The 24,339-nt window shown below is 37.6% G+C and overlaps 1 protein-coding gene across 3 annotated transcripts in view; it reads left to right on the top strand.

Annotated features, from left to right (window-relative positions):
* The window catches only part of DHX40 (DEAH-box helicase 40), a 45,024-nt gene extending 21,459 nt beyond the window's left edge, over positions 1-23,565 (top strand). For all 3 annotated transcript variants that reach the window (XM_087440882.1, XM_087440883.1, XM_004434792.3), the window contains 8 exons: positions 2,295-2,375; positions 3,017-3,174; positions 16,450-16,564; positions 17,095-17,203; positions 17,916-18,010; positions 20,713-20,782; positions 21,054-21,282; positions 22,277-23,565. In XM_087440882.1, the coding sequence (XP_087297008.1) occupies positions 2,295-2,375; positions 3,017-3,174; positions 16,450-16,564; positions 17,095-17,203; positions 17,916-18,010; positions 20,713-20,782; positions 21,054-21,282; positions 22,277-22,416 (997 nt within the window). In that variant the 3' untranslated portion in view covers positions 22,417-23,565. The remainder of the gene's footprint in view (positions 1-2,294; positions 2,376-3,016; positions 3,175-16,449; positions 16,565-17,094; positions 17,204-17,915; positions 18,011-20,712; positions 20,783-21,053; positions 21,283-22,276) is intronic.
* The last annotated feature ends 774 nt before the right edge of the window (positions 23,566-24,339 follow it).

Raw genomic sequence — 24,339 nt, 5'->3', positions numbered from 1 at the left:
TTTACTAGAAAATGGTTTTAGAGAATTTAGAGATTTATAATAATCCACATGAACCAAAATTGTTCACAAAGAATATGTCATTATAAACCATTTCCTTTTCAGTTTGAAGACAGGACCATCCACATAATGGGTGCACCACAAGAATTTATTGAATGATAACCTAATGTCTCGTTTTCAATACAGTATTTAACAAGATTACATTTGACATTTTTGTGAATAAGGAAGTGACAGTACTGCTGAATGGAGTATAGTTGCCAAATAGCCAAATCTGGAAAGTATTGATTAACTGCTTAGCGTAGCCTAGATGGAGGTTTTACTTGTAGCATGCTGAACTTTGCTCTTTTCTGACAAGCACTTTTAATGAAAATATTAAATAAAGATATTGAAGTTCTGATTATCGAATTTCTGGAAAATGTCTTGATATCTAATTGGTAGATGATTAAAACCAAGATTTAGAATGGTCTCAACAGGCCAGAACCTTGGCTAAAATCAACAAGGTAAAAGTCTGAAAGGATGCATCTTCTGTCCTTTGTTTTGATTGCACATTAAGGATATTCATGTGGAAAAGATCTGAAATTATCAGATCACCACAAACTTAATTTGAACTTGCAATTATTATTCTGTAAAAAACAATTTTAAAAAATCCCATTGGCATAGACTTTGGTTATATTAATAGACTGCAGTGTCCAGATGACTGGGAATTATAGCACTCCTGTTCTATGTTGGTCACGCTACTTTTGGAGTTAGTTTTGTTTATTTTTTATTTTTTATTTTTTTAATTTTTTGTTTATTGCAGTGACATTGGTTTATAACATTGTATAAATTTCAAGTGTACATCATTATACTTCTGTTTCTGCATGGATTACATCATGTTCTGGAGTTAGTTTTGGACATCATTTTTTGTGAGGAGTTTGACCAACTAGAGTGTTTCTAAAAGATGCTAATTAGGTATGGTGGATCTCTTAGAAACCAAATAATACAAGGAGTGCTTGACAGAATTGGTAATTGATATAATAAAGAGAGAAAAATATTTGTAGTTTTTACAAATCTGAAAGGGCTTTTATATAGAAGAGGTAGCTGACTAGTTTGGTATTGCTCTAGGACAGGGGTCGCAAATATGGTCCAGACTCACTGACCGTTTTTGTAAATAAAATTTGTTGGAACACAGCAGAGTTGAGTGATTGTTGAGAGTTGAGGCCATATGGCCTACAAAACCTAAAATATTTACTATCTGTGCTTTTACAGAAAATGTTTGCTGACTCTTGCTCTAGAAGAAACCAGGACTTGTTGGTACAAGTTGTAGGAAGCTGACTGTAGAACAGTCTATGAGATTTTTGTTTGTTTGTTTTTAAATAGAGCTGTCAATCCTGGAGTAGACTTTTGTGTAAAGTATTAGACCTTTTGTCCTTTGTTGGACCTTTTTCAAGGTGAGAAATGGGAACAGATGATTTATCATCTCAAGACCTGTAGTGGAAAAAATAATCCAGTGCAGATAATATTAAATAATTATTGTTATTATTAAAAAATATATATATATTCATGCTTGGTTATATCCCACTTTGCTATCTTTGTGAATATTATTAATTTTCTTATGTTCATTAATGGTATTGTGGTTGTGTAAGATAATGTCCTTATTTTCAGGAGATGCATGCTGAGGTATTTTGGGAGTAAATTGGTATTGTATTTGCAACTTGTTTTCAGATCAGGAGAAAATAAGTGCATACACATACGTACATACATAAAGCAAATATGGTATAATTAATTGAATATACTTACCATTTTATCAAAGACCATTTTGAGGTACTGTTAAATAATTTGTAATTTTTTGGCCACTTTCAATTAATTTTTCTCCATTGTCTTATAAATTGTAATAAAAATTGTGGACTACAGAACAGAGTAGACTTGATACTGGCTATGAAGAATGGTGCAGGATTACGATAAGTAGAGAGGAATGGCAAGAGTGTTCCAGTAAAGGGGATCAAAAAGAAGTGCTTCTTGAATTAGATAGAAGAGTGTGATTCAGAAAAAATTATTTCCTCGTTTGCTGAACGCTGGTCACAATCATAGAATGCTTAAAAAAATGCTTAAAAAAAAGAAGAGGAAGACTTGAAAAATAGGAGAAGTAAAACCTTTTAAATAAATTTTCAAGTCTGTATAAAATTTTACCATGTTCAAGAAATTAATCTCAGAGGAAGATTAGCATGGATGTTAGCTCAGGGCTGATCTTCCTCACAAAAACAAATAAATAAAATAAAAAAAAAATTCATCTCATTTCATATCATTTAAACACACAGGTTTCCCTATTTGGATCCACCTAATGAGAGACTTATTTTGGAAGCTCTTAAACAACTTTACCAGTGTGATGCTATTGACAGGTAAAAAACAAAAACAAAAACTCCAACCACAACAGATGTTAATTTCATTTTAAAATAGGGTTCTTAATATTGTCTTTATCAGTAGAAAATGATGTGTTTGAGTTGAATGGATTGTTTTACCTGAAGTTAGAATTTGTCCTCACCCTTTCTTCACCACAATTCTGAATTTGAAAATTGTACCATAAACAAATTGAAAATTTGTTTAATATTGGTATTATTTAACAAGCAATTTTCGAGTACCATTTCATTGCCAGGAATTATACTGGGTACATCAAAATGATAAGAGAGCCAGAGTCTTTGTTCTCATGATTGTGTGATAGGGAAAGATTTGATAATTATCATTCTCTCATTTCTTCAAGGACATCCTCTATGCTTCTGTAGCATTTTGTGTCTTTTATTATACTACTTTATTCTGCCTCGCTGTTTAGCTTTTTGGATGTATTGTCCCTTGACAGTGGGAGTTTATCATTTTTATGTTTCTTCTATCAATGACCACAGTGTATCATGTTTCTTATATTGAATTGAATTTCTGGAGGGGATTTAAGGTAGTCTAAATTATATCTGGCTTATTCTGAATGATGAACATTTCATTTGTATACTCTCAAGGTAGAAAGACTTAAGAACTTTTTCTTTCTATTAAGGAGTGGCCATGTGACCAGATTGGGTTTGTCTATGGTGGAATTTCCTCTCCCTCCACATCTGACATGTGCAGTAATAAAGGCTGCTTCTCTGGACTGTGAAGATCTACTACTTCCAATAGCAGCAATGTTGTCTGTGGAAAATGTCTTCATTAGACCTGGTAAAAAGTTTATTGATGAATGTTTTTTTTAAATTAATAGACTTGATTTTTTCGAGCAGTTTTAGGCTTATGGAAAAATTGAGGGAAAGTACAGACACACAGTTTCCCCTATTTTTAACATCTTTCATTAGTGTATCACATTTGTTACAATTGATGAGCCAATATTGGAACATTATTATTAACTAAAGGGATCACTGTTTGTGTTATATATTCTGTGGGTTTTGACAAATCTGTAAGGACGCATATCCACCGTTACAGTATTATACAGAATAGTTTCACTCCCCTGTGCTCCACCTATTCATCCCTACATTCTTTCCCTCAAACCCCTAGCAACCACTGATCTTTTTACTATGTCCAAAGTTTCGCCTTTTCCAGAATGCCATAGAGTTTGAATCATACAGAATGTAGCCTTGTCAGATAGGCTACTTTAACTTAGCAATGTGCATTGAAGGTTCCTCCATATCTTTTTGTGGCATGATAGCTCATTTCTTTTTATTGCTGAATAATGTTCCATTGTGTGGAATTTGTTTATCCATTCACCTGTTGAAGGACATCTTGATTGCTTTCATGTTTTGGCAGTTATGAATAAAGCTGCTATAAACATGTGCAGGTTTTTGTGTGGACATAGGTTTTCAACTCATTGCTGAATCATATGATAAGAATATGTTTAGATTTGTAAGAAACTGATCTTCCAAACTATCTTCCAAAGTGTCTGCATAATTTTTGCATTCCCACCAGCAGTGAGTCTGAGAATTCCTGTTGCTCCACATCCTCACCAGCATTTAGTGTTGTCAGTGTTTTGGATTTTGGCCATTCTAATACGTCTGTGGTGGTATCTCATTGTTGTTTTAATTTGCAGTTCTCCAACGAACTCAGGTCTTTTTTAATTGGGTTGTTTGTTTTCTTATTGTTGAGTTTCAAGAGTTCTTTATATATTTTGGATAACAGTCCTTTATCAGATATATCTTTTGCAAATATTTTCTCCCAGTTTGTGGCTTATCTTCTCATTCTCTTGACATTGTCTTTCACAGAGCATAACGTTTTAATTTTAATGAAGTCCAGCTTAACAATTATTTCTTTCATGGTTCATGTGTTTGGTGTTATAACTGAAAGTCACCATACCCAAGGTCATCTAGATTTTCTCCTGTGTTGTCTTCTAGGAGTTGGATGTCTATTTGTTCCAGCCCCATTTGTTCAAAAAACTGTCTCCATTGAAATGCCTTTGCTTCTTTGTCAAAGATCATTTGACTGTATTTGTATGGGTCTATTTCAGGGCCTTGTATTCTGTTCCATTGATCTATTTTTCTGTTCTTCTGTCAATACTACAGTGTCTTGATTATTGAAGCTTAGTAATAACTCTTGAAGTTGGATAGGGTCAGATCTTCCAACTTTGCTCTTCCCCTTCAACACTATTTTGGCTATTGTGGGTCTTTTCCCTTTCTATATAAACTTTAGAACCAGTTTGTTGATACAAAATAATTTGCTGGGACTTTAATTGAGATTGTGTTGAATCTATAGATAAAGTTGGAAATAACTGACATCTTGACAGTATTGAGTCTTCCTGTCCATGTACATGAAATCTCTCTCCACTTCTTTAGATCTCCAGTAATTCACTGAGCGGGGTTTTTTTTGTGTGTGTGTGTGAGGAAGATTAGCCCTGAGCTAACATATGTTGCGAATCTTCCTCTTTTTGCTGAGGAAGATTGGCCCTGGGCTAACATCCGTGCTGCTCTTCCTCTACTTTATATGTGGGATGCCTGCCACAGCATGGCTTGATAAGCAGTGTGTAGGTCTGCACCTAGGATCTGAACCTGCGAACCCGGAGTCACCAAAGCACAGCATGTGAACTTAAATACTACGCCACTGGGCCAGCCACACTTTTTTTTTGTGAGGAAGATCAGCCCTGAGCTAACATCCATGCCAATCCTCCTCTTTTTTTGCTGAGGAAGACTGGACCTGGGCTAACATTCATGCCCATCTTCCTCTACTTTATATGGGACGCCGCCACAGCATGGCTTGACAAGCGGTGCCTTGGTGCGCGCCCAGGGTTCAGATCCCGGGGCCGCCAGCAGCGGAGTGTGCGCATTTAACCGCTGTGCCATGGGACCGGCCCCCACACTGCGTGTTTTTTGATTACCATAGACCTGGCCCTATGGGACATGAAACTGAGGATAAACAATGTTTACATTTTGTTATTCTTGAACTTAGTTGTTTGAAATAAGGAGTTTATAATGTTCCTGGCTGAGAGTTAATTTCTTTTCACTGGTAAAGAAAGATAGTATGGTGAACCTTTGCCCTGTTGTAATACATTAGTAATATATTAACCTTTTTTTTTCTAGAATCAAGAGAAATGATAGTTCTGCCCTTGTACCCTTAGAGAATTGTTTTGAGATTTCCACGTCTTTAAACTTCTGCTTCTTTCCTTTCTTGGTGTGTCACTGTGGGACACGACTTAGTCACATGTCAGTTTTGCTTTTTTTAGTGGAGTCACAATTTTTTTTTCAAGGAGCATCTGAGTAGACAGTATATCTTGCCCGCAGCCAAGACTAACAATAGAGTGTGCTATCTCACTGGTCATATCCCTTTATAGGCTGTGACTGTTGGATCTAGATTGGTTTATTATTGTGATGATTATAATGGAGGATATATTTTTCTATAAAAATACTCTTGTAGTTTAATCAGTGTGCTGCCTATCCCAAATAGATTGTAGTCTTAAGTGTCAGAATTTTGATTCTAGTAATACCCCTATTTGCAATTGTTTTTTTCTGTAAAATACTATGTGCAATAAATAAGCTTGGCTGGTTTTCATTAGGTAGTATCAAAGCTGAAAATACTCTAAAAACTATTACAGAGTATTGAAGTGGGAGTCAAGAGATCAGGGTTCTAACCTGACTCCACTGCTACCTAATTATCTGACTATTGGCCGGGTTTTTCTGGACTTCATTTTTCCTTTGTAAAACCAGGGCGTTAGATTAAGGTAATTCAACTCTAATAGTCTTCTAAGGCCAGAAAAAGGAAGTGTTTTTCCTTGTTGGAATATTTAAATAGATGAAACGAGTCTGATGTTAGCCTTTTTTGGGGGGGTAACATTTTATTGTAATACAATTTCAAACTTACAGAAATGTTGAAAGACTAATAAAGGAACCCCTTTATGTCTTTTATCTAGTTTCAGCAGTTTTTAACATTTTGCTGCATTTGCTTTATTATTCTTTCTCTCTCTCTATGTATACATACATTTAAAAGTATGGATTTTATTTCTTTTTCTGAATCATTTGAGAGTAAATTGGAAACATGTTCCCTTAACACAAAATATTTACATGGATATTTACAAAGAACAAGGGCAATCTCTTATTTAACCATAGCACATGTATCAAAATTAGGAAATTTAACATTGATACAATACTATTATTTAGTCCAGAGTCCATATTCAAATTGTCCATTGTCCCTAGAATATACAAAAGTAGTTTCAGAATTGCTACACTAGGGCCGGCTCCGTGGCTTGGCGGTTGGGTGCGCGCGCTCTGATGCTGGCGGCCCGGGTTCGGATCCCGGGAGCGCCCCGAGGCACCACTTCTCCGTCCAACGCGAGGTCGAGTCCCACGTACAGCAACTAGAAGGATGTGAACCTATGACATACAACTATCTACTGGGGCTTTGGGGGGAAAAAACTGAATAAATAAAATCTTTAAAAAAAATAAATAAATAAATAAAAAAAAAAGAATTGCTACACTATACCACTGTGCAAGGCACCATATATACCTAGAGTTCAATATTAGCTTACAGTTTTTTTTTAAGTAAAATTCACATGTAGTGAAATATGTAAGTCTTAAGTGTATAATTCAGTGAATTTTGTGAAATGCATACACCCATATAACCCACACCCCTGTCAAGATATAGAACAGTTTTATGACTCCAGAAAATTCCCTCAGTTCCCCTTCCCAGTCAGATGGCATCCTGCCTCCCTCTAGTCAGCCATTTTTCTGATTTTTTTTTGCATAGTTTTGCCTCTTCTGAAACTTCATATAAATAGAATTATGCAATATATACTTTTTTGTGTTTGACTTCTTTTGGTCCACATAATGTATGTGAGATTCATCCATGTTGTTGTATGTATCAGTGCTTTGTTCTTTTTATGTTTGAGTGGTATTCCATTGTATGAACATACTACGGTTAGTTTATCCGTTATCCTATTGATGGACATTTGAATTGTTTCTTGTTTGGTGCTATTTATGAATACAGCGGTTTCAGACATTCTTCAGCAGATGTATTTGTAGATGTATATTTTTATTTCTCTTAGGTAAATACCTAGGAAAGAAATTGGTGCGTTATTGAATAGGTGTATGTTTAACTTGAAGAAATTGCTAACCCTTTACCCAAAGTGGCTGTACCATTTTAAAATCCCATCAGCGATGTCTGAGAGTGCAGCTTGCACTACATGTCCCCTTAACATTTGGTGTTGCCAATCATTTTCATTTTGTACATTCTATTATATATAAGTGATACTTCTTTGTGGCTTTCATTTGCATTTTCCTGATGAGTAATAATTTTGAGCACTTTTTCATGTGGTTATTGGCTGTTTATCTTCCTTTGTGAAGTGTCTATTAAAATCTTGTGCCCATATTTTATTTTATTTATTTATTTATTTTTTAAAGATTTTATTTATTTATTTATTTTCCCCCCAAAGCCCCAGTAGATAGTTGTATGTCATAGTTGCACAGCCTTCTAGTTGCTGTATGTGGGACGCAGCCTCAGCATGGCTGGAGAAGCAGTGTGTCCGGTGCGTGCCCGGGATCCGAACCTGGGCCGCCAGTAGCGGAGCACACGCACTTAACCGCTAAGCCACGGGGCCGGCCTTTGTGCCCGTATTTTAAATTTTTTGAAAAATTATTGAATCTGGGAATTCTTTATTCTAGATACAAGTTATTTGTTAGGTATGAATTGCACATATTTTTTTCTCAGTCTGTGGCTTTTCTGTTTACTTAACAATGTCTTTTGATGAGAGAGATTTTGAATTTTGATAAAGTCTAATACATCAGTTATTTTTTTGTGTGTGTGGTTATTGCTTTCTGCACGTTAATAAATCTTTTCCTGCCCCAAGATTGTGAAAATATACTTCTTTCTCACATCTCTATTGATATTTTGACCTAAAAGCTTTACAGTTTCTAGCTTTTAAGTTTAGGACAGTGATCCATCTGATATTAAGTTTTGTATATGGTATGAGGTAGAGGTCTAGGTTACTTTTTTCCCACTTCTTCCAGCACATTTGTTGAAAAGATTTACTTTTCCCCATTGAATTGCTTTGGTACCTTTGTAGAAAATCTGTGGACTGTATATTTGTGTGTGTCTTGCTGAACTCTGTTTTATTCCATTGATCTATTTGTCTATCCTGATGTCAGTGCCACTTTGTATTGATTACATAGCCTTTATGATAAATTTTGAAATCAGATAGTGTAAGTCTTTCAACATTGTGTTTCTTTTTTGATATTTTGGTTATTCTATATTCCTTGCATTTCCATCTAAATTTTAGAATCAGCATAGCAGTTTCTTCAAAAAAAGCCAGCTAGAATTTTAATAGGGATGTGTTGAACTCTTTATTGACTTTTTGCTATCTCTTAACATATTCTTGCTCTAGGAATTATAATATACATTTTTAGCCAATCACAGTTTACTCAAAATTAATATTTTATTGTTTCATGTAAAATACAAGAAACTTTGCAACAGTTTAGTTCCATTTACTCCTCCATCATTTGTGCTCTTGTTATCATAGATCACATTGATAAGTATTATAAACCCTACAATACAGTATTATAATTTTTCCTTTAAACCTTCATATGTTTTTGAAAGAAGTTAAGAGGAGAAAAGAAAAATTAAGTCTTTTCCAGAGCTACAAGCAGAAGTCCAGGTATTGGTTTTTAATTTTTTATTTAGAATCCTCTGTCTGCAGATGGTCTGTTGACTCTTAATTTTTTAGTTTTTTAGGTTGTTCGGGTCTTAGGTTTTAATTATGTGTACTCTGTTGTTTTCTCAGGTTTTTGAGGTGGTTTTTGTTATCTTGAAGGCTCTTATTTGGGACTCACACTTCAGCAGAACATTGTTTCAAAGTATACTATATTTGTAGGCACTCAGAGAAAAGGGAGACTTCCCTTTGCTAGCTAAATACTTGGCCTTAGATATCTATGGACATGGGTCAATTCTAATTCTTTAGAATATTGAGATAATAGCCAATAGGAATATGTCTTGTATTCTGTGCTTTGATTTGGTGAGAAAGTTTTAATTAGGTCTTACCTTTGTGAAGGACTTGATGTCAGTGATATTAATGGATATGAAACTTAAATTACCCCCAAAGCTCAGAGATTTATCAGTGTTTCTAAATTCCACACAATGAAAATGTAACTATAAAGCAGTGGCCTTTTCTACTGTTATATCAGACGCAGGATTGAGTTTATTTTCCTTAGATAGTGACATAGGCCTCTTTTGTAAAAAATAGAGAATACATGTGTTGTTACTGTCAGATACAGTACTTTTCTTTGTTACAGGCCAAACAATACAATTTTATAGATAATGTTTCATGCAATTTCTTTTTAAGTCATGTAAGGAAATAGAATAGAAGAAATAATCATTACTCTCTTTTTTATTTACCTACATATTTACTTTTACCAGTGCTTTCTCTTTTTTTTTTTTTTTTTGTGAGGAAGATTAGCCATGAGCTAATGTGTTGCCAATCCTCCTCTTTTTGCTGAGGAAGATTGGCCCTGGGCTAACATCCGTGCCCATCTTCCTCTACTTTATATGTGGGATGCCTGCCACAGCATGGCTTGATGAGCAGTGCGTAGTTCTGTGCCCGGGATCCAAACCTGTGAACCCTGGGCTGCCGAAGTGGAGCATGTGAACTTAACCACTATGCCACCAGGCCGGCGCCTACCAGTGCTCTTTTTTAGTGTCATTCAAATTACTGTCTGATGTCACTTCCTTTCAGCCTGAATAACTTTATTATTTCTTGTAAGGCAGATATGCTAGCAATGAATTCTCTCAGGTTTTGTTATCTGGGAATGTCTTTATTTTGCCTTGTTTTCTTTCAGCATTATGAATATATCACCCCGCAGTCTTCTGGCCTCCATCCTTTCTAATGAGAAGTCAATTGTTAATTTTCTTGGAGTTCTTTTGTGCACAATAAGTCATTTTCTCTTGCTGCTTTCAGCATCTGTTCTGTTATATGTCTGTGGTTTCTTTGCTTTCATTCTACTTAGAGTTCACTAAGCTTTTTTTTTTTTTTTGTGAGGAAGATCAGCCCTGTGCTAACATCTGCCAATCCTCCTCTTTTTTGGCTGAGGAAGACTGGCCCTGGGCTAACATCTGTGCCCATCTTCCTCCACTTTATATGGGACACCGCCACAGCATGGCTTACCAAGCAGTGCGTTGGTGCATACCTGGGATCCGAACCTGTGAACCCCGGGCCACCACAGCGGAGCACGCGCACTTAACCGCTTGAGCCACCGGGCCGGCCCCTCAAGAAGCTTCTTGAATGTGTAGATTAATGTTTTTCATCAGATTTTGGAATTTTTTTCATCCATTATTTCCTCGAAATTTTTTCTTCCCCTTCCTCTCTTTCCTCTCCTACTGGCACTCCCATTAAGCATATGTTGGTGTGCTTAATGGTGTCCCACATTTCTCTGAGAATGCTCGTTTTCTTCATTCTTTTTTTTCTCTGTTCTTTGGATTGCATAATCTCTTTTGATTTACATTTCATTGATTCTTTCTTCTGCCAGATGAAATCTGTTGAGTCTCATTTAGTGAAGTTTTTATTTTGTTTGTTGTATATTTCAACACCAACAGTCAGCTACTGATTGGTCGGAGGTTGTACCTAAGCCCCTTAAGCCAGTGATGTTTTCACCCTTTACTGTTGGATCTGTGTTGTGTGCTTAGGAGACTGTTTTCACAGTTCAGGGAATTTATGAGTTTGTCCTGTGTTCAGCCAAAGACCAGAGGCTCAGATGTTCCCTCTCCTTTTGCTCTTCAGAAGGTACAACCTTGGGCATCTGCACAGTCTTCCAGAACATCAGGACAACTGTAGTTTTAGCAAGTTTCTTTGATCTCTCTGCTCAGTTTTTGGTTGATCTGCCTCAATTTTTTGCTGGTCTGCCTCTACTGGTATCACACCAAGCTATTAGTCTCTACTGATTGCGAGCTGATTGCTCTGTTGTTTTTGACAGTGCCCTGGGGCATAAATTGCTCCATAGTCTGATCCAAGTTAAGTTGGGCACCTTGACAAAGCAAAGTATTACCTGTCTTTGACAATGCTTGTCTCTACCCTCCCCTGGGAAGAACCTCTGTGATATGGAGCAGGAGCTAGGTGTTGATTGGGAACCTGCTCTTCACTGGCTCCTCTACCTAAACTCTCCCTGTAGAGCAGAAGCTTGGGGTGGGAGCTGGTGGGAACTGGTGCTTCAGCTACTACCACTGTCCAGTATGCATCTTTCTTAGCACAAAGCCTGGCAAGACGGGATCTGTGAGTATTCACCAGCTGCCGCCTCCCCCCACCAAATACCTGGATAGCTCTAGGAAACTGGGAGTAGTGGGAGCTACTGCTCGGCTGCTGAACTCACTGGAACAGCTCTTCTACAATATAGAAGACTGCACTGTCATCAGCTGTTCCCCCATTCATTAGCTGTTCAGCCTTGATCTTCCCTACAGAGTAGGAGCTGGGGGTGAGGGAAGGGTTGCCACTTTCAGTCTGCCAAGCCTTCTGGAATAGTTTTTCCATACACAAAGCCGGGGGGGTGGAGGGGAGGGCGGGTAGGGGATGGGTGTAGTTCCTACTCAAATGCAATACTTCCTACTGTTCCTACTGAATTCCATAGATTCAGTCAATCTCCAGAGACTTCGAATGATTGTCTTGGGTAATTTTGATTCGTTTAATAGCTGTCTCTCTGGGAAAGAGGTTTCACCTAACTCCTCACACCACCATTCCCAATATATGTGTATAGTTAAAAATTCAGGACCGGCCCCGTGGCTTAGCAGTTAAGTGCGCACGCTCCGCTGCTGGAGGCCCGGGTTTGGATGCCGGGCGTGCACGGACGCACCGCTTCTCCGGCCATGCTGAGGCCGCGTCCCACATACAGCAACTAGAAGGATGTGCAGCTATGACATACAACAATCTACTGGGGCTTTGGAGGGAAAAAGTAAATAAATAAAATCTTAAAAAAAAAAAAAAAAATTCAAATACTACCAAAAGAATTAAGTGAAAAGTAAATTTCCCCCTCCTAAACATGTCCCCAGGTCTGATTCCTAGAGGCAACAACTGCTGCCAGTTTCTTATTCATACTTAAGAGAGATAACTCTTGCTATATATACATATATGACCTAGGCTTAATTTTTAAACCTGGATCATCAAGACCTTCAGCTGCTGCAAAACGCAGCTTCAGTTTTTGAGCATGTGAGTCGCTGAGATCTTGTTACACCCAAAATGTGTATTAGCTTTCCAGCTGCTTCTAAGTGCATTTATAATCTTCAGAGGTGAAGCAGTTCTGTCTGGCTTGGGTCTTAGTCATTGTAGATCACTTAATTTAGTTTATTATATACTTATTGGTAAAACTGGTTAGTATTCTCAGATCTAAATTGAATAAAGATTTTAAACATCAAAATGATGATACTGTCAACATTTTTAGTAATCTCTTTTGCTGTAGTAAATTGTGTACACAATGTCTGCTAGTATAGATATTGCTTTAGAAGTCAGTCAGTGGAGGGCCGGCTCCGTGGCTTAGCGGTTAAGTGCGCGCGCTCTGATGCTGGCGGCCCGGGTTCGGATCCCGGGAGCGCCCCGAGGCACCACTTCTCCGTCCAACGTGAGGCCGAGTCCCACGTACAGCAACTGGAAGGATGTGAACCTATGACATACAACTATCTACTGGGGCTTTGGGGGGAAAAAACTGAATAAATAAAAAATCTAAAAAAAAAAAAAAAGAAGTCAGTCAGTGGAGTGAGGGCTGTTAAATATTTTTTAGGTGGTAAACGACATTGCCTTAAAATCGAACACATTTAAAATAACGTGGAGTTTGTTTTAAAGTTTTTATTTTAATTATTTTAACGTGATATTTTTAGAAATAAAGGGCACTTTATGTGTATGTGACACTTATATAAGCCTTATTCCTTTGCTTCAGCCCTGAGGACTGTTATTATTGAAACCATTTTTGTGTAACACTTTTGTTTTCTGATTGATTGCCCTATGGAAAGTATTGAATTATCTTCCCAAAGGGAGAAGTTCAGCTGATATAGCCTTGTTTTGCTGCTTCAGCTTCTTATTTATAGTTTTTGCCTCAGTAGCATCGACATATTTGCATGAGGTAAAACTGATAATAGAATTTCATCTGGGGAAAGATAATAAATTAAAGAAAATGACAAGTCTACTGGAAAAGTAATTAAAGATGGATAGTCAAACTATGGTTTAGTCAGAGGATAAACTTGCTGAGATTGTAGGAACTGTGTGTGATATGGGTTTCAACTTTCCTGTACATATCCTGAATTTACTATGGGACTCTGCCAGTTTTAACTTTAATTAATTAGGTTACTTTTGAGGGAATAGTTAGGGAAAAGGAACAAAAATATGCTCCGTCTTTTCTCTGGACTTTGAGAATAATGGGCGGGGGGAGAGAGAGACAGAGACAGTGAGAAGGTAGCAATGTGGGAAGGACAGCCAGAGAAGCAATGTGCTCTCTACATTTTTTAAAGTATGAGCAGGTAGCCACTCGAAACAAGAGACCCAACACTAACCATGCAGAGTTAATCTTCACAGAATATGAGCTGAGTTTAAAATTGTAATCCAGTAAAATTTATTCATTTATTCCAACATTTGAATAAGAGATGGTAAGCCATCTATGTAAATTACTGTAGCGATATTCCAGCCAAATCAAACGTTTCTAGGGTCAGCTGGAGGCAGAGAAGGGAGGAACTGAACCATAGTAGAAGCTTCTCTGAGGCTTCATAGTCCAAGGGTCCGAGGCAGCTGGGGCTCTGCATTTCTATGGCAGGGAACACCACAATTCAGGGATCCAGGAGCCCCTGGCTGATAGGCTTGTCTCCTAACCTTGGGAGCCAGGACAGGGTTGATGCTCAAGTCTGGTGCAATTTGACTTTTGGCATACTACTTTCTGGGCAATGGTGATTAGGTGCTTGAAATGAGATGTTTTGGCTTAAAAATCAGTATCCCTGAGAGGTTCAAGACATGGGCATTATATCTTCACCTTGCCAGGGCCATATATATGGCCTGTGATAAATCATCTTCTCTCCCTTTTTGTCTCTAGCTGCTTCTTTCAGTTGTTACTTAGGTAACATAGGTGGAAGCTACTTAAAGCCTGGGAGGGAAGACTTTATATCTTCATTAGTGTTTTATTTAATCAGATTGCTTTCCTCCTGATACCAGGAACTGCTGCTTTGCAGATTCAAATTGTAATCTATATAAGTGCTGCTCCCTGGGATCAGGCAACATGGTGCCTCTGCTAAATCTAGCTGTGATGGGTATACTAAAGGAGTAGGAATTGTATGATGTGGTATAATGAAGGAAGGAGCTCTAGAAAATTTTGAAAAAATTAGACTCTGAAAGAAGATTAGCCTGGGTAAAGTGCTATGTGGGGAACTTAGGCAATCAGAGAGCACACCAGTCCTGAGAGGGATGGAGTACAAAGTCAGTAAATCTCAAAAACATAATGTTGAGCAAGAGAAACTAGACACATAAAGTTCATTTATACAAAGTTTAGAAATAGGCAAAACTCTTCTTTGGGGTTAGAGGTCAGGATATACTTACCCTTGTGGAGGGGAACAGGTAGTTATTGGAAGGAGAGCAAAAAGAGGGCCTCTGGCATGCTGATAGTATTCTATTTGTTGATCTGGGTGTTGGGTACATTGGTATGTTCTGTTTGTGAACATTCATTAAGCTGTACACTTATGACCTGTGTAGTTGTCTGTCTGCATGTCAATACATATAAAGTTAAAAAAAGAAAAGAAAAAGCTTGTAGTAGTTTAGTTCTGCATATATGGCAGTTCTGTCTAATTTCCCATAATTAGGAATTGGATAAATAGGGACTGGTTAAATTATGTTATGTTCCTTATACCCCTAGGGAATACAAAGTAGCTATTTTTGCGTGCGTGTGTGTGTGTGTGTGTGTGTGTGTGTGTGTGAGGAAGACCAGGCCTGAGCTAACATCCGATGCAAATCCTCCTCTTTTCGCCGAGGAAGATTGGCCCTGGGCTAACATCCGTGCCCATCTTCCTCTATTTTATATGGCACGCCACCACAGCATGGCTTGATGAGCCTTGCGTTGGTGCTCGCCAGGATCCGAACCAGCGAACCCTCAGGCCGCCGCAGCGGAGTGCGAGCACTTAACTGCTGCACCACCAGGCCTGCCCCAGTGTAGCTGTTTTTGAGAATAAATAATTCTATGTCTACTGCCCTGGAGCTGTTATTAAATAAAGGAAGTTTCAGAATATATATCCCATTTGTGTAAAAATAAACCACTATGTACATGTGCTTGCATATACATAGAAAATATATTGAAGGACACACTAAATAATTAACAGTGGGGCCGGCCCCCTGGCTTAGCGGTTAAGTGCGCGCGCTCCGCTACTGGCGGCCCGGGTTCAGACCCGGGCGCGCACCGACGCACCGCTTCTCCGGCCATGCTGAGGCCGCGTCCCACATACAGCAACTAGAAGGATGTGCAACTATGACATACAACTATCTGCTGGGGCTTTGGGGGAAAAAAAGGAGGAGGATTGGCAATAGATGTTAGCTCAGAGCCGGTCTTCCTCAGCAAAAAGAGGAGGATTAGCACTGATGTTAGCTCAGGGCTGATCTTCCTCAAAAAAAAATAAAAAAATAAAAATAAAAAAATAAAATAATTAACAGTGGGTAGCCTTGAGGATTGGTTTATGGGTAAATGCAACAAAGTGGAGAACGTTGAACTTTTACATAATTTTTTTTTACTGTGAGCATGGGTTACGCTTATGATAAAAACAAATTTAAAAAATAAATGCCAAATACTATTTTAGAGGCAAATGGATTGGGAGAAGTAATGTTGCTATTCTGGTAAAATCTCTGAAGTGTGGTTAAAGAAGAAAAGGAGTCGTGGGAGTAATTAGAGCCCCTCCCAGAAGAGTGAATATAGTTCCATCCTTATTCCACCCCAGAGGGTGAGGTGGCTTTTAATGAGCTTGAGTAAACAAAGTAAATGTAGGCACTTGATATAAAGTATGACTAAATTGCCTTTCCAATTGTCATTTTAGTTGATCCAGAGTACCAGAAGGAAGCAGAACAGAGACATCGAGAACTGGCAGCTAAAGCTGGAGGATTTAATGACTTTGCAACTTTAGCTGTCATTTTTGAACAGTGCAAATCAAGGTATGTCAGATAGTTCTATGTACTGGAAAGTGTCAGTTTGAAATATAGCTCCAACGTATACTTACTATGTGACTTTAGACAGTAATGTTCAGTGTGGATGATATTGACCTCAAGGTATTTTTGTGAACGTTAGTAAGATTTATCTATGTCAGGTGCTTGTTACTTAGTAGGCTTTTATTATGTAATAATAGTTCTCTTCTTTTTTGTCTCCCTAAACCTATCCTGAAAATGACCTTATAGAATTTTGGTTCTATATAAGTAGCTTAGATGAGAAAATGATTGGGTATTTGTTAAGGCATACGTGTATAAAAAGAAATCCATTTACAAATTATTTTTTAATTCACTCAGAGGCACCTACATTAATTTGTTTTTTCAGATTCCTTAAAGTGCTTTTTCGGTAATTGCACCGGTCTCATAAAAGAGCTGACAGTTGCTTATGGGTTTCTAGTTTTGTAATAGAAATGAAAATGTTAGACCGTCTTTCACTTCTAGAAGATATTTTTGAGATAACCAATAATGTTGTTTTGCAGTGGAGCTCCGGCTTCGTGGTGCCAAAAACATTGGATTCATTGGAGGTGCTTATTTTCTGCATTTCGTGTTGAAGCTCAACTTCGAGAACTAATCAGGAAGCTTAAACAGGTGATTGCTGTAATGGTTTTTATTCTTGAGTAAAATTTTGACAAGACCTTTTGAGTATTCTACCCAAAACCATGTAAGTTATGAGGTGTTCTAGTCTGGCTTGTAGGAACAAGCACCATTCTTAACCTTGTGTGGAGCACCAAGCACTGTTATCTCTTATCCTTTTGGGAGGTTCTTTTCCTGGCCTCGGCATAGTGTCCTCACATTCATATGCTAATTAGTATTCAGCTGAACACTTGAGGAGGCCCTTCTGCAGATCTCTGGAGTTCTCTCCCTATGCAGTTCTCTTCTCTCCTGAACTCTGGCCTGTGAACTCTTGCCATCTTGGTCTTCCTGGACTCTCAGCTCTGTCTCTCTTTTAACTCAGGGAGTTCTCCAGGTTCCACTTGGGTTTTTCCTTGCGCCGTGGTCCAGAATCTCTCTCAAGATTGATTGTAAGCTGGGGTAGTTGTTGGGCTTATTTCATTTATTTCTCTTACTTCATTTATTTCTCAGAGATCACTATCTCTTATTGCTTGATATACAGTGTTTTGGAAATCTTTTTTCATATGTTTTGTCTCGTTTTTGTTTTTTTCAAGCACAGGGGTAAATCTGGTCCCACTTAGATGCCATATTGGCCAGAAACAGGTCTTTAGAAATGTGGATTTTTCACAATAAGAGATTATTTGAAATTGTTCTGAGATTTACCACTGTATATATGTTCTTTCTATAGCAAAGTGATTTCCCAAGAGAGACCTTTGAAGGCCCTAAACATGAAGTACTACGAAGATGTCTTTGTGCAGGCTATTTCAAAAATGTAGCTCGAAGGTAAGCAATATGAGCTTGAGAGATGGATAAAGAAATACCACTGTATTTGACTACAGTATTGAACTATTTAATATTAAAGATTGACAGTTTAATTTAAGCGCCGTGATTATGACGACGTCAATTACAATGATCCTTTTTTTAACTGTCACTTGTGCAGGGGGAGCTGCAGTGGCTCAAAGTGGGATATTGGAGCTCAAGTGGAATAGGAGGGGAGTCTGTAGGACAGCTATCTAACATGGGGTATCTGTGCCTAAGTTGAGTCACAGGGGTTTTCTTGCAGAGAGGTGGCTCTGTATGGAGTGTGAAAGCCAAACAGATTGAAGATGTCATCCCTGAGGAAGGGTAGTTTGGTGTGGAGGGTCAGAGCTTGAGTAGGATGGGGAAGGCACTCACATGGGAGTTGGTTGGTATTGAGGGTCAGAGTCTGAGTGTTGTCAGGAATGGCACCCTTGTAGGGAAAGGGGTAAATGATGGTGTCGGACATTCATTATATACAGAGGAATTGATCACATAATTAAATATATTAAGGCTAATGGTGAAGGGAGTTAGAAATACTGAAAGGGTGAAAACAAGAATGAGCTCGGTGTTGTTGGATTGGAATTTCAGGGTATCATTATGAACTTACAGTTTTTGGTACAGTTAGATGGATGGATAGATAGATATGGGAATAAAAATAGATGTTACTTTGTATATATATATTTATTTGTATGTGTGTAAATATTTATATATATATATAACCTAGCTCTGAGGGGAACTCAGAGCAATGACACCATAATAGCAATGAATATACTTAGTGCCCAGATCTTGACTTGGAACAGCCACCTGCCACATAAAGGACTCGGGGCTCTTTGGAGAAATAGGGCTGGAAAAGTACAAGATGAGCCTGGAACATCTTATTTTGCCAGCAGGCAAAGAAGTGATCAACGAAGGTTGAGACCATGTCAGAAGTATACAGGAGCCAGCTTGAATAGGCCCCAACTGATCAAATATGGGACATTTTGAGTATCAAAATAAATAATGATAGTAATGGACTATATTAACCCACTGAATAAAATGTGAAATCATGGGTCTATAATCATATAAATTAATTAAAAGTTTAACGACATGGAATTTTTTACATAGTTGAGCACCTCTCCACAAAATTCTCGTTATTTTTGAAGGGAAAAAGTCACTTTTCAGTGGAGAAGCCTGCCAGATGCTATCTAAATCAAGCAATCAGAGTGAACATCATCAGTAACGAAACAAGTCAAAATCATGTTCTTCCTGATAGGATGTAATGAAAACACAGCATCACTTCTGTGATATTCGTGGCAAAGATGCATAACCTGAATCTAGTCATCCTGAAACAGATAAACTCAAATTGAGGGATGTACTACAAAATAACTAGCCTATAATCTTTAAAGGTGTCAAGATCATGAAGGTCAAAGAAAGACCAGGGGAATATTCCAGAATGAAAGAAACTAAGGGGATATGAAAATTAAAGGCAATACATGATTCTGAACTGGATCCTTTTGCTGTAAAGCATATTGTTAGGACATTTGGTAAAACTTTAGTGGGGTCTGAGAATTAGATGTTAGTAATGTATCAGTGTTAATTCCCTGGTTTTGATGGTTGTATTATGGTTATGTAGGAGAATGTCCTTGATTATAGGAAATGCACACTGAGGTAATTGGGGATGATCAAGCATAAGGTTGGCAACTAACTCTCAAATGGTTCAAATAAAAAAGATTTTTTACTGTACAAATATATACTGTACTGTATAGATATATAAACATTATAATGCAGTCTGATATGGGTTATAGTACTTTATATATAAAGTACTATAGGAAGTAAAGTACTATAGGAAAGTACTATAGGAAATCAGTTGTGGTAATGATTGAACTAGGGCTATTATTTTGACACGTTTTTGGAATAACATTTATGTAGGGAAGTCTAGAAAAGAGGATAAGAATTTGAAGTTAAGAATATAAATTAGGGGCCGGCCCGGTGGCGCAAGCGGTTGGGTGCACGCGCTCCGCTGCGGCGGCCCGGGGTTCGCTGGTTCGGATCCCGGGCGCGCACCGACGCACTGCTTGGCAAGCCGTGCTGTGGCGGCGGCCCATGTAAAGTGGAGGAAGATGGGCACAGATGTTAGCCCAGGGCCGTCTTCCTCAGCAAAAAAAGAGGAGGATTGACGGATGTTAGCACAGGGCTGATCTCCTCACAAAAAAAAAAAAAAAAAGAATATAAATTAGTGGGCCGGCCCCGTGGCTTAGCGGTTGAGTGCACGCGCTCCGCTGCTGGCGGCCCGGGTTCGGATCCCGGGCGCTCACTGACACACTGCTTCTCCAGCCATGCTGAGGCCGTGTCCCACATAGAGCAACTAGAAGGATGTGCAACTGTGACATACAAGTATCTACTGGAGCTTTGGGGAAAAAAAAAAAAGGAGGAGGATTGGTAATAGATGTTAGCCCAGGGCCAGTCTTCCTCAGCAAAAAGAGGAGGATTAGCATGGATGTTAGCTCAGGGCTGATCTTCCTCAAAAAAAAAAAAAAAAAAAAAGATGAATTGGTAGAGAAGTTATAGTCACAGATGAATAAATTTAAACCTCTGCTTATAGCACTCTTTGTAGTAGAACATATTATAATTGTGCATTGTAAGACTACTTACTTCATTGTTTTACCTTAGTTCTTGTCTTTATCCTTTGGTTTTTCGGTTTTTAGATCTGTTGGGAGAACGTTTTGCACAATGGATGGGCGTGGAAGCCCAGTTCACATTCATCCTTCCTCAGCAGTAAGTACCTTATTTTTAATAAAGAGAAGAAATTTGTAAAAGTGTACGAATAAGTAATATACAGATGTCTTCTGCTTTTCACTTGAGGTTAAGTTTAGCATATGTCTACATTACATAAAGCTATAAAGGTATTGGTTAGCACATGACTCCTGTTTGATTGAAGAATATAGGAATTAACTCAGAAGAGTTTGGGCTTTTAGTATTTGGTTGGCCTAATGTGGAATAAGGCAGGTTATTGAGTTATCATCCTTAAAAGAATTCTTTTATATAGCTTCATGAACAGGAAACCAAACTTGAATGGATCATTTTTCATGAGGTATTAGTTACCACCAAAGTCTACGCAAGAATTGTGTGTCCAATCCGTTACGAATGGGTGAGAGACTTGTTACCCAAGTTGCATGAATTTAATGCACATGATTTGAGCAGTGTGGCCCGACGTGAAGTGAGAGAAGATGCAAGAAGGAGATGGACAAATAAGGAAAATGTAAAGCATCTAAAGGGTGAGTGAATTACTTGTTCTAGCGATGTAAGTCCAGGGAGAATAAATGTCCAGATTTTCATATAATTACAGAAATATTGTTACAGGGCTTAGAATCTGGCTCTGTCTCCTCAGAAAGCAAAGAGTTGTTGTGAGTCTCAGACTTAATTATTTTGACTTCCTTCTTTCCTTCCAATTAATCATGTTTTCCTTAACCTCTCTGTCCAACAACATTATTAATAACAACAGTATCTATTGAGTTTTTCCTTTGTGCTAACAACTTGCATTACCCTACTGAATTTTCACAATAACCCTATGAAGTAAGTACATACCCCACTTTATAGATGAGAAAGGAATTGGCAGTTTACAATAATTTGCTGAAAATCCCATAGCTAATAATTGGTGAATCTGGATTTTGAATCGGACTCTATGGCCTTTCTCTTAACCATTATGCCATACTGCTTCCTAGTAGTGCCTTATTTTTATTTTTTTTATAAAATTTTCTGAGTGATTACCTCAGAACATCTTTTTTTTAAGGGAATTTTTCCATGAAATATTAGGTCCCTAGTTGGGAGGCATAAACAGTTGTGGTACTGAACGAGGACAGAAAGCTTATTAATTCTCAGCTCACAGGTACAAAAAGCTTTTCAGTAAAGCTTTTTGAGGCTGATTGATGGAGCAGATTGTATTATCCTTATTTAACATCACTGAGAAATAGAATGGTAAGGAATTTTGCCCAAGATCGTAGAAGAGTCTATAGAAATGTTAGCTACTAGGTGTTTTGTTGCAGTGTATAACTGCACTATGTGCTTGAATTAGGGTCTATTTTTCTGACTCCCTAGGCCTCCATGCTCTTATATTTTCACCATAGACTACATCATTTCTTTTGAAAGGGCAAAATTTAATTTCCCTTTTTGCCCCTTAACATTCAAACATCAGGGCATCTCTTTCTCTTAACATTTCTAGTACTGAATCTCAAAACTAAAGTTTTACTGATTAATTTGTGATGTTTTCAGATGGAATATCAAAAGAAGTCCTAAAGAAAATGCAAAGAAGAAATGATGATAAATCCATATCAGATGCACGTGCTCGTTTCCTTGAGAGAAAGCAGCAGAGGTCCCAGGATCACAGCGACACACTGAAGGAAACAGGCTAAGCAGTGACCCCTCCAATTCAGGAAGTAGGAAAAGCAGCCAGGAAATGTGCTTCGACTTTGCAATTTATGTCAGACAGCACTACCAAGAGGAAGTGGTCAGCAGCTGTTATTAGCATACTAGCTAAAAGCAAATCAAAGCTCATCAATACCAATAAATGGAATTTTCAAGGAAAAGATTGGGTTGCCATAGTCATAGGCAATGATATATGAAACCAATGAAAGACAATACATGTGACATTTTCCTCACTTCTATTTTGCTGGCCTTAACTGGTATCAAATGCTGTCATTGAGATATTTTCAAAGAACATCGAATTGTATTTAATCAGCGTGTATCCATTTGCATTGAAGCATTAAAAATTATTTTCCTTAAATCTCTTTAAGGCCTTCTTGTTGCTATTAGAATAGTATTATATCAGGTATCAGGTACGTGACTATTTCCTTCAGAAGGCTGAACATAAGAGGTTTTTACTCAGCAATACTTAGATGTCTAACCGTTTAACTGCTACAGAGCTTTATAGATATTTAGAGAAAAGACTTAATCAATTAGTAAATAAGAAAATTGCCTATGGCAAGATTCTTTGCTGAATTAATATTAATCCTTAAATTGATTTTTCTGGGATTATACAAATTCCTTTTTATATAAAAGTATATTGTTTAAAACAGTAGCTATAGCCATTAACCAAAGGACAGATGATATATATATGTTCTTTTTTATCTGTCCCTACATACTTGTATCAGCACCATGTATGTAGGTGGGACAGTGTTCCAAACAGCCCCTCCACCTGGCCTACTCTCTTGCCTCCAGCTGCTTGGGTAGGACCATTTAAACATCTATTATGCCGATCTTGAGATGGGATTTTCAAAGCAGCCAACACTACATCACCAGTGTTTCAAATTGGAACCTTGAGGCTAGTTAGTATCACACTCAGGCCACACTCAGCACTTGCTCACTCTCTTGTTTACTGCCTTGTATTCTAGTTATTTGTGTATTTGTCTGTCTCCCCTACTAGATTATACGCTCCTTGTGGGCAGGGACCATGTCTTTTTCATCTTTGTATCTTTCATGGCACCTAGCACAGTGCTTTGCACATAGTAGTCACTCAATGTTTGTTAAATAAAGCTATTAGTGTCATTAAAATTCAAAAGGCAGTATAATGTGTGTTTTTAGATATTTTTTATAAAAATTAAGAATCTAAATTTTATTTTATAAGCAACTAACTCGTTTGCAGTTATTTCCTTTGGCATCTAAACAGTTTTCTGTTCAATATTAGAAACTTGAAGGCTTTATTGAAAAATCACATGAGGACCCATGTGTTTGTTCTTAAAGTAAGGTGAGTGGTGATGGTTTCTCTGAACGTTTCCAGCATTGTTAATTTGCTCATTTTAATCTTCAGTACTCTAGACACTGTTCCAGACATTAGTCCTGTTAGTTTCTCTTCTCAGGTATATGTATCAGTGTGTTTCCCTAGATGTCATGGGGGTGTATGTGGATTCTTGGAATTAAAGCTCTTTTATTTCAGTAATTATTTGTTAAGCACACATTCTAAATCTATAGTCCATACTAAAATTTTATCAGTTGTCTCAATAATATTCTTTATATCATTTTTACCAGTTCAGGATCCATTCAAGAATCATGTATTATATTTAATACATGGAAAAGATCCTCAGTCTGTCTTTCACATTTAACATTTTTGAATAACATTTTTTACATTTTTGAATAATACTGGCTAGTTATTTTATAGAATGTCCTCAATTTGGGTTTCTCTAATGTTTCCTCGTGGTTATGCATTTTTGACTGGAATACTGCATAAGTGATACAAAGGATTATACAAATTCCTTTTGATCCTAAAGCATCAAATCTGGAGGTACATGTTATTTGCCGCTTATTGGTGATATTAATTTTGATTGCTTGGTTAGGGTATT

This window comes from Ceratotherium simum, chromosome 16, assembly GCF_057802395.1.
Source record: "Ceratotherium simum simum isolate JZ-2026a chromosome 16, ASM5780239v1, whole genome shotgun sequence".
NCBI classification, from domain to species: domain Eukaryota; kingdom Metazoa; phylum Chordata; class Mammalia; order Perissodactyla; family Rhinocerotidae; genus Ceratotherium; species Ceratotherium simum.
Note: the sequence above shows the minus strand (reverse complement) of the source record. Positions and strands in the feature narration are given on the sequence as shown.